The 10,854-nt window shown below is 45.2% G+C and overlaps 1 protein-coding gene across 1 annotated transcript; it reads right to left on the bottom strand.

Moving 5' to 3' along the window:
• Window positions 1–4,867: 4,867 nt before the first annotated feature.
• LOC309964995 (alpha-(1,3)-fucosyltransferase 4-like) lies at window positions 4,868–6,061 on the bottom strand (the record flags this gene model as incomplete). The annotated part of the gene is given in 2 exon segments (XM_082844218.1): window positions 4,868–5,128; window positions 5,132–6,061. Coding segments are annotated over 2 exon segments (1,191 nt in total).
• Window positions 6,062–10,854: the final 4,793 nt, after the last annotated feature.

The raw sequence follows: 10,854 nt of genomic DNA, 5'->3' as shown, positions 1-10,854 counted from the left end.
GACAGCATATAGATGGTTCCTGTTTTTGTATCCATTCAGCAAGCCTGTGTCTTGGTTGGAGCGTTTAATCCATTCATGTTTAAGGTAGTTAGCAATACATACGTTCCTATGACCATTTTCTTAATTGTTTTGGGTTTTTTTTTTTTTGTAGGTCTTTTTCTTCTCTTGTGTTTCCCACTTAGAGAAGTTCCTGTAGCATTTGTTGTAGAGCTGGTTTTGTGGTGCTGAATTCTCTTAGCTTTCGCTTGTCTGTAAAGGTTATAATTTCTCCATCAAGTCTGAATGAGATCCTTGCTGGGTAGAGTAATCCTGGTTGTAGGTTCTTCCCTTTCATCACCTTAAGTATATCATGCCACTCCCTTCTTGTTTGTAGAGTTTCTGATGAGAAATCAGCTGTTAACCTTAAGGGAGTTCCATTGTTTGTTATTTGTCATTTTTCCCTTGCAGCTTTCAATATTTTTTCTTTGTCTTTTAATTTTTCCAGTTTGATTACTATGTTTCTCAGTGTGTTTCTTCTTGGGTTTATCCTGTATGGCACTCACTGCACTTCCTGGACTTGGGTGGCTATTTCCTTTCCCATGTTAGGGAAGTTTTCGACTATAATTTCTTCGAATATTTTTCTTGGGTCCTTTCTCTCTCTCTTCTCCTTCTGGGACCCCTATAATATGAATGTTGCTGCATTTAATGTTGTCCCAGAGGTCTCTTAGGCTGTCTTCATTTCTTTTCATTCTTTTTTCTTTATTCTTTTCCACAGCAGTGAATTCTACCATTCTGTCTTCCAGGTCACTTATCCGTTCTTCTGCCTCAGTTATACTGCTATTGATTCCTTCTAGTGTAGTTTTCATTTTAGTTATTGTATTGATCATCTCTGTTTCTTTTTTCCTTAATTCTTCTATGTGTTTGTTAAACATTTCTTGCATCTTCTTCATCTTTGCCTCCATTCTCTTTCCGAGGTTCTGAATAATCTTCACTATCATTATTCTGAATTCTTTTTGGAAGGTTGCCTATCTCCACTTCATTTAGTTGTTTTTCTGGGGTTTTATCTTGTTCCTCCATCTGGTACTTAACCCTCTGCCTTTTCATCTTGTCTATCTTTCTGTGAATGTGGTTTTTGTTCCACAGGCTGCAGTATTGTAGTTCTTCTTGCTTCTGCTGTCTGCCCTTTGGTGGATGAGGCTATCTAAGACACTTGTGCAAGTTCCCTGATGGGAGGGACTGGTGGTGGGTAGAGCTGACTGTTCCTCTAGTGGGCAGAGTTCAGTAAAACTTTAATCTGCTTTACTCCTGATGGGTGGGTCTGGCTTCCCTCCCTGTTGGCTGTTTGGCCTTAGGTGACCCAACACTGGAGCCTACCCGGGCTCTTTGGTGGAGTTAATGGAGGACTCTTGGAGGGCTCATGCCAAGGAGTACTTCCCAGAACTTCTGCTGCCAGTGTCCTTGTCCCCACGGTGAGCCACAGCCACCACCTGCCTCTGCAGAAGACCCTCCAACACTAGCAGGTAGGTCTGGTTCAGTCTCCCCTGGGGTCACTATTTCTTCCTCTGAGTCCTGATGCACACACTATTTTGTGTGTGCCCTCCAAGAGTGGAGTCTCTGTTTCCCCCAGTCCTGTTGAAGTCTGGCAATCAAATCCCACTAGCTTTCAAAGTCTGATTCTCTAGGAATTCCTCCCCTTGTTGCCAGACCCCCAGGTTGGGAACCTTATGTGGAACTCAGAACCTTCACTCCAGTGAGTGGACTTCTGTAGTATAAGTGTTCTCCAGTCTGTGAGTCACCCACCCAACAGTTATAGGATTTGATTTTCCTGTGATTGCATCCCTCCTACCGTCTCATTGTGGCTTCTCCTTTGTCTTTGGATGTGGGGTATATTTTCTGGTGAATTCCAGTGTCTTCCTGTCATTGATTGTCCAGCAGCTAGTTGTGATTCTTGTGTTCTTACAAGAGGGAGTGAGAGCACATCCTTCTACTCCACCATCTTGGTTCCTAATCCTCTCTCTATGTTTCATTTCAATGATTTTTCATTGCTATGTGTTCAAGATCACTAATCTTCTCTTCTGCAATATCTAATCTACAGTTATTCTCAGTCAGTTTGTTTAATTTCATACATTGTAGCTTTTATTTGGGTGTTTTTAAGTTTTGGGTTTTTTTTAAAAAAAATTCTCTTTCGTGTCTCTTCTTAAATTATTGAACATTTGGAGTACAGTCATATTACTTTTAAAGTACTTATCTGCAAATTCTAACATCTGTTATCAGTTCTGTGTCATTTTTTATTGTTGTCACTTCTGATTATGGGTCATATTTTCCCACTTTTTTGCATGTCTGGTAATTTTTTATTAAATGCCAGACATAAACTTTATCTTTTTGGATTTTTGGTACTTTTGTAATTCCTGTAAATATTCTTGGACTTTGTTTGGGATTCAGTTAAGTTACTTGGAAACAGTTTGATACTTTCAGATCTTGCTTTTAACATTTGCTGAGTGGAAGCAGAATACTGCTCATCCTAAGACTAATTATTTTCCACTCCTGAAGCCAGTGCATTCTATGTACTCTACTGAATGCTCTGTGAATCTTCAGGTTTTTCTAGTTTCACTGGTGGGATCAGGCACCATCCAGGTACTGTTACCTCTAATTCTTTTGAGTGTTTTTTCCGTGGCCAGGAGTAGTTTCCTCACACATATGAGCTGATCTGTACTCAGCTGAATACTCAACTCTTTGCATATCTCTGGAGTTTTCTCTCTGTACAACTCTCTTCCCTCTAGTAATCTGCCCTGAGAATGCTGGCTGCCTTGGATGGTATCTCTGTGATTATAGAGTTGGTCAAGCTCTGCTTGGGTTTTCTTTCCTTATGCTGCAGACTAGAAACTCTCTCAAGGCAGTAAGATGGGGAAATCATAGGGTTAACTGCTAGTTCACATATTTTGTCCATTTTGGGGTTCTTTTAGATGGGATGGTAAATGAATTGCTGCTCTATCTTGGTTGGAAGCTAACATCCTATACAATTTTTTTTTCTTTTTTTTTTTTTTGTGGTATGCAGGCCTCTCACTGCTGTGGCCTCTCCCATTGCAGAGCACAGGCTCCGGACGTGGAGGCTCAGTGGCCATGGCTCACGGGCCCAGCCGCTCCACAGCATGTGGGATTTTCCCAGACTGGGGCACGAACCTGTGTCCCCTACATCAGCAGGTGGACTCTCAACCACTGCGCCACCAGGGAAGTCCCATCCTATACAATTTAATATAGCACATTCATTCCACAAACTTTCACTGAGCATCCATGGTGATAGCTATTCATAAGGCAAAATGCCTCATTATAGTTTGGTGGTGAAAGAGGATGGAATATAATCAGGAAATGTTGAGAAGTATAGATTAGTTGGAAATTTAAGGAAGTAGCGAGTAAGAAGCCAAGAGCTGGTTTGTAAAAAATTCTGAAGAAAGAAAATTTCTGAGTGAAGGAATGCATTAAAAATCTAAACCTAAACAGTAAGAACATTCCATCTGTGTCCAAATCTGTGCAGTCTTGAAGGACTCATCTAGTTATCCCTGACACAAGCTTTTTTTTTAACATCTTTATTGGGGTATAATTGCTTTACAATGGTGTGTTAGTTTCTGCTTTATAACAAAGTGAATCAGTCATACATAAACATATGTTCCCATATGTCTTCCCTGTTGTGTCTCCCTCCCTCCCACCCTCCCTATCCCACCCCTCCAGGCTGTCACAAAGCACCGAGCCAATATCCCTGTGCCATGCGGCTGCTTCCCACTAGCTTTCTACCTTACTACGTTTGTTAGTGTGTATATGTCCATGACTCTCTCTCGCCCTGTCACAGCTCACCCTTCCCCCTCCCCATAACCTCAAGTCCGTTCTCTAGGAGGTCTGCGTCTTTATTCCTGTTTTACCCCTAGGTTCTTCATGACATTTTTTTTCTTAAATTCCATATATATGTGTTAGCATACGGTATTTGTCTTTTTCTTTCTGACTTACTTCACTCTGTATGACAGACTCTAGGTCTATCCACCTCATTACAAATAGCTCAATTTCGTTTCTTTTTATGGCTGAGTAGTATTCCATTGTATATATGTGCCACATCTTCTTTATCCATTCATCCGATGACGGGCACTTAGGTTGTTTCCATCTCCGGGCTATTGTAAATACAGCTGCAATGAACATTTTGGTACATGACTCTTTTTGAATTTTGGTTTTCTCAGGGTATATGCCCAGTAGTGGGATTGCTGGGTCATATGGTAGTTCTATTTGTAGTTTTTTAAGGAACCTCCATACTGTTCTCCATAGTGGCTGAACCAATTCACATTCCCACCAGCAGTGCAAGAGTGTTCCCTTTTCTCCACACCCTCTCCAGCATTTATTGTTTCTAGATTTTTTGATGATGGCCATTCTGACTGGTGTGAAATGCCAGGGGTTTGCCGCATTCGGCCCAGTCACGTGAGTGGAGGAGCATTGTGTGAGATTTGGACTCAGCACAGGCCACGAATATGGCCTGTGGCACATGAGGAAATTCAGAGCCACTGACAATTGTTTCTTGTAGGTAAGCTGTTTCTTCACCTCTGCACTGGTTACAAGGGGAGGAAGGCCCCCATCTTTACCCCAGAGCTCAGATGCCCTTGGACAGCAGAGGAAGCCCAACTGCTAGTTGTCCAAAAACCATGAGCACCCAGGACCCTTCCCACCCAGTCTTTGTGCTGAATAATATTACTTGGTAAGTCAACTTTAATCTATGGGAATAGATTAAAAATGGGTGTTTGGAAAATACAGTCCCATGATCTGGCAGTTAAGGAGATGCACAGCGGAGGATCCGGAGGATCCAAAAGCCGACGACTTGGCCTCCCTGGGTTACAGCCAGGGGAGGGTGGCTTCACCGCTGAAACCAGCCAGCCAAGTTAGGGACGCTCTTGGGCTGGTCCCCAGCCATCTGCACAGCCTGGAAGGCCCGGCACCAAGGCTCGTCCCAGAAGGAGGTGACGTGCACGGCATAGCTCCGACGCCAGCTGAAGTATCCGCGGTAGGCAGCTGGGTTTCGATCGAGGAATTGCAGGTGGGCCGCCAGGGAGGAGGCATCAGGGAAGTCGTCCACGTGGATGAAGGCACGGCGGGGCATGAAGCGCTCGTAATTGGCTCAGTCTGGGCCCAGCACCACCGGCACCGCCCCAGCCAGGAAGGCGTTACGCCATAGCTTCTCCGTGATATAATCCAGGTGCTGCGAGTTCTCGAAGGCCAGGTAGAACTTGTAGCGGGCCACTGTGTGCAGGAGCCCGACGTCAGGCAGCGGCTGCCCGGGCCCACCCTTGCCGAAGACGTCTACGGTCACGTACTGGCTCAGCTGGCGGTAGTAGCGGACCCGCGCCTGGTGCTCATCCCAGTTGCTCACCACCCAGGCCACCAGCCCTTGTTTCCGGGCCAGCGGCGGGACCAGACCCGGCGGCTGCTCGCTGGGATGGGTCCTGGGGTAGAGGTAGCCGTAAGGCACGAAGATGTCCGAGTCGGCCCGGTAGGAGAGCGTCCAGTTGAAGAGGTTACCTGCCAGGCTCTGCAGCCCCGGGGAGTGGGTGGGCGACTCGAAGTTCATCCACACCCAGCGCTGGCCGGGGGGCCTGGGGCCCGAGGCAGCCAGGGCTAAGGCCTCCGCGGCTTCCTCCTTGTCGTCCATCAGCACCTGCTGCTCCTCCGCCGGGCGCACGTAGACGCCCCAGGGCGGGGGCCAGTCCTGGGGTCCCCTCACCAGGTCTCTGTGGTGGAAAAGCACCGCCTGGGCCTCCCCGTAGGCCGCGCGATCAGTGAGCAGGAGGCAGCCGCTGATGTTGAAGCGCAACCGGCAATCGGGGTGCGGCCTTTTGGCTCTGTGCCGGCCCCCGAAGGGCTCCCACCACAGCAGCACGCTCACCCGCCGCGGTGGGGCGGAGGAGGCCCAGGGCAGGGGCGGCAGCTGCTTCCAGCAAACATAGACGACCACGGCGCTGCACACCAGGCTGGCGGCCATCAGCGCCAGATGGGCCTCGGACAGCCTCAGGCCTCCACGCCGAGTGCGCCGCCCGCCCCACCACGCGCCCATGGCGAGTGCCGGCAGAGCCCTGACACAAGCTTTTTGCACATGTCTCTACTTAGAGGCAGGAGCCACTAACCCTTCCTTATGTTTTATGATTTTTCCCACCTACTGGATGGGGAGATAAGGTTGAGGAATGACGTCCTCAATAAGTAGAGGGGCATAACTCCTGTCTCTGTGACCAGAGTGTGTGAAAGTCCTTCCCCACCTCCCCCAACTTCTCCCTGTTACCTCTAGTCTTCCACATAGACCCTCTACTTCCAAATTACATATCCCCTTCCCTCCCATCTATGAAACACATTCTTGTTTAATCAAATCCACTCTTCATGCTCAAAGGATATGGATGAAAGACCCATATTATATTTTGTATTGGGCCCATTTTATTAGTTTTGCTACTCATAAGGATTATATCTTTTGTTAATATCTAATCACACATGACTTCTGAGGCACCATGCTTTCTTTGGGTATTTGGTGCCCACAGTTGGCAAACACCAAGACTAAGAAACAGGAATTTGATATAAACTCAGAGTTCAAGAAGTATTACAGTGACTCTAAACATTGGCTACACATTAGAATCACTTGTAGAGCTTTTTAAAAAGTCCTATATGTCCTAACAGCCTGTACCTGTTCCCATCTCAGATCAGTGAAGATGGTTCCCAGGCATTGGTATCTTTAAAAAAAACTCAGGGGCTTCCCTGGTGGCGCAGTTGTTGAGAGTCTGCCTGCGGAAACAGGGAACATGGGTTCAAGCCCTGGTCCAGGAAGATCCCACATGCCGTGGAGTGGCTGGGCCCGTGAGCCATGGCCACTGAGCCTGCGTGTCCAGAGCCTGTGCTCCGCAGTGGGAGAGGCCACAACAGTGAGACGCCCACATACCGCAAAAAAAACGAAAACAAAACAAAACCAAAAAACTCAATAAGTCCTTCTAATGTGCACGAAGATTGAGAATTCCTAGAGTATTGAATAGGTAGAGATCACAGTTAAGAGTATAATGAGTGATAAAAATTAATTGGTTTAAAAGTAAGTGGTAGGGGAGATCTTCAAGATGATGGAGGACTAAGACATGGAAATCACCTTCCTCCCCACAAATACATCAGAAATACATCTATATGTGGAACAACTCCTACAGAACACCTACTGAACACTGACAGAAGACCTCAGACTTCTCAAAAGTCAAGAAACTCCCCATGTACTTGGGTAGGGCAAAAGAAAAAAGAAAAAACAGAGACAAAAGAATAGAGATGAGACCTGCACCTCAGAGAGGGAACTGTGAAGGAGGAAAAATTTCCACACAGTAGTAAGCCCCTTCACTGGCGGAGATGGTGGGTGGTGGGGGGAAGCTTCAGAGCCACAGAGGACAGCACAGCAACAGGGGTGCAGAGGGCAAAGCAGAGAGATTCCTGCACAAAGGATATGTGCTAACCAGCACTCACCAGCCTGAGAGGCTTGTCTGCTCACCTACTGGGGTGGGGGGGACTGGGAGCTGAGGCTCCAGCTTCGGAGGTCAGATCCCAGGGAGAGGACTGGGGTTGGCTGGGTGAACACAGCCTGAAGGGGGTTACTGCACCACAGCTAGCCAGGAGGGATTGCAGGAAAAAGTCGGGAATTGCCTAAGAGGCAAGAGACCATTGTTTCTGGATGCTCGAGGAGAGGGGATTCAGAGCACCACCTAAATGAGCTCCAGAGATGGATGCAAGCTGCGGCTATCAGCGCAGACACCAGAGACAAGCATGAAACACTAAGGCTGCTGCTGCAGTCACCAAGAAGCCTGTGTGCAAGCGCAGGTCATTATCCACACCTCCCCTCCCAGGAGTCAGTGCAGCTCGCCACTGCCAGGGTCACGTGATCCAGGGACAACTTGCCCAGGAGAACACACGGTGCACCTCAGGCTGTTGCAACGTCACACCAGCCTCTGCCACTGCAGGCTCACTCCACATTCCATACCCCTCTCTTCCCACCGACCAGAGTGAACCAGAGCCCCCTAATCAGCTGCTCCTTTAACCCCTTCCTGTCTGGGTGGGGAACAGACACCCTCAGGTGACCTTCACACAGAGACGTGGTTAAATCCAAAGCTGAACCCCAGGAGCTGTGTGAACAAAGAAGAGAAAGGGGAATTTCTCCCAGCAGCCTCAGGAGCAGCAGATTAAATCTCCACAATCGACTTGATGTACCTGTATCTCTGAAATACCTAAATAGACAACGAATCATGTCCAAATTGAGGCAGTGGACTTTGAGAGCAACTGTACGCTTAGGGTTTGCTTTCTGCATCTAATTTGTTTCTGGTTTTATGTTTATCTCAGTTTAATATATAGAGTTCATTATCATTGGTAGATTTGTTTATTGATTTGGTTGCTCTCTTCCTTTTCTTTTTCATATACAGATATATATTTTTTGTTCCTTTTTCTCTTTTGGTGAGTGTGTATGTGTATGCTTCTTTGTTTGATTTTGTCTGTATAGCTTTGCTTTTACCATTTGCCCTAGGATTCTGTCTGTCTGTTTTTTTGTTTTTTTAGTATAGTTTTTAGCATTTGTTATCATTGGTGGATTTGTTTTTTGGTTTGGTTGCTCTCTTCTTTCTTTGTTTCTTTTTTTATTACTTTTTAAGTTTTAATAATTTTTTAATGTTCTATTTCTTATATTAGTAACTTTATTTTATTTTCTCTTTCTTTCTTTCTTTTTTTCTCCCTTGTCTTCTGAGCCATTTGGCTGACAGGGTCTTGGTGCTCCAGCTGGTGCCAGGCCTGTGCCTCTGAGGTGGGAAAGCTGAGTTCAGGACATTGGTCCACCAGATATATCCTGGCTCCACATAATATCAAATGGCGAAAGCTCTCCCAGAGATCTCCATCTCAATGCTAAGACCCAGCTCCACTCAACAACCAGCAAGCTACAATGCCAGACACCTTATGCCAAACAACTAGCAAGACAGGAACACAACCCCACCCATTAGCAGACAGCCTGCCTAAAATCATAGTAAGTTCACAGATTCCCCAAAACACACCACCGGACGTGGTCCTGTCCCCCAGAAAGAAAAGGTCCAGCCTCATCCCCTGGAACATAGGCACCATTTGCTCCACCAGGAAGCCTACACAACCCACTGAACAAACCTTAGCCACTAGGGGCAGACATAAACACGCAGCCTGTGAAAAGGAGACTCCAAACACAGTAAGTTAAGCAAAATGAAAAGACAGAGAAACACTCAGCAGATGACGGACCAAGGCAAAAACCCACCAGACCTAACAAATGAAGAGGAAATAGGCAGTCTACCTGAAAAAGAATTCAGAGTAAAGGTAGTAAATATTATCCAAAATTTTGGAAATAGAATGGAGAAAATACAAGAAACATTTAACAAAGACCAAGAAGAACTAAAGAGCAAACAAATAATGATGAACAACACAATAAATGAAATTAAAATTTTTCTAGAAGGAATTGATAGCAGATTAACAGGATCAGGAGAATGGACAAGTGACCTGGAAGAGAAAATAGTAGAAATAACCACAACAGAGCAGAATAAAGAGAAAAGAATGAAAAGAATTGAGGGCAGCCTCAGAGACCTCTGGGACAACATTAAATGCACCAACATTCAAATTATATGGGTCCAAGAAGGAGAAGAGAGAAAAAAAAAGGGGGACTGAGAAAATATTGGAAGAGATTATAGTTGAAAAGGTCTCTAATATGGGAAAGGAAATAGTCAATCGAGTCCAGGAAGGATACATCCAAGGAAAAACAGGCCAAGACACATATTAATCAAACTATCAAAAATTAAATACAAAGAAAAAATATCAAAAGCAGCAAGGGAAAAAACCCAAATAACATACAAGGGAATCCTCATAAGGTTAACAGCTGATCTTTCAGCAGAAACTCTGCAAGCCAGAAGGGAGTGGCAAGACACATTTAAAGTGATGAAAGCAAAAAACCTACAACCAAGATTACTCTACCTAGCAAGGATCCCATTCAGATTCAATGGAGAAATTAAAACCTTTACAGACAAACAAAAGCTAAGGGAATTCACCACCACCAAACCAGCTTTACTACAAATGCTAAAGAAACTTAGCTAAAGGAACTAGGCAGGAAATACAAGAGAAGGAAAAGACCTACAATAACAAACCCAAAACAATTAAGAAAATTGTAATAGGAACATACATATCAATATTTACCTTAAATATAAATGGATTAAGTGCTCCCACCAAAGACATAGACTGGTTGAATGGATGCACAAACAAGACTCATATATATGCTGTCTACAAGAGACCCACTTCAGACTGAAATACAGGGACACATACAGACTGAAAGTGAGGGGATGGGATTTCCCTGGTGGTGCAGTTGTAAAGAATCTGCCTGTCAATGCAGGGGACACCGGTTCGAGCTCTGGTCTGGGAAGATCCCACATGCCACAGACCAACTAAGTCCGTGTGCCACAACTACTAGCCTGCACTCTAGAGCCGTCACAGTACAACTACTGAAGCCTGCATGCCTAGAGCCTCTGCTCCTCAACAAGAGAAGCAGCCACATCAATGAGAAGTCCGTGTACCACAACAAAGAGTAGCACCAGCTCACCGCAAATAGAGAAAGCCTGCATGCAGCAACAAAGACCCAATACAGCCAAATTTAAATAAATAAATAAAATTTAAAAAAAAGAAACTGAGGGGATTGAAAAAGATATTCCATGAAAATGGAAATCAAAAGAAAGCTGGAGTAGCAATTCTCATATCCAACAAAATAGACTTTAAAATAAAGACTATTATAAGAGACGAAGAAAGACACTACATAATGATCAAGGGATCAATCCAAGAAGAAGATATAAC

The sequence above is a fragment of the Leucopleurus acutus genome, assembly GCF_964270905.1.
Source record: "Leucopleurus acutus genome assembly, chromosome: 8".
NCBI lineage: Eukaryota > Metazoa > Chordata > Mammalia > Artiodactyla > Delphinidae > Leucopleurus > Leucopleurus acutus.
The sequence above is the reverse complement of the archived record's forward strand: the minus strand, read 5'-3'. Positions and strand labels throughout refer to the sequence as shown.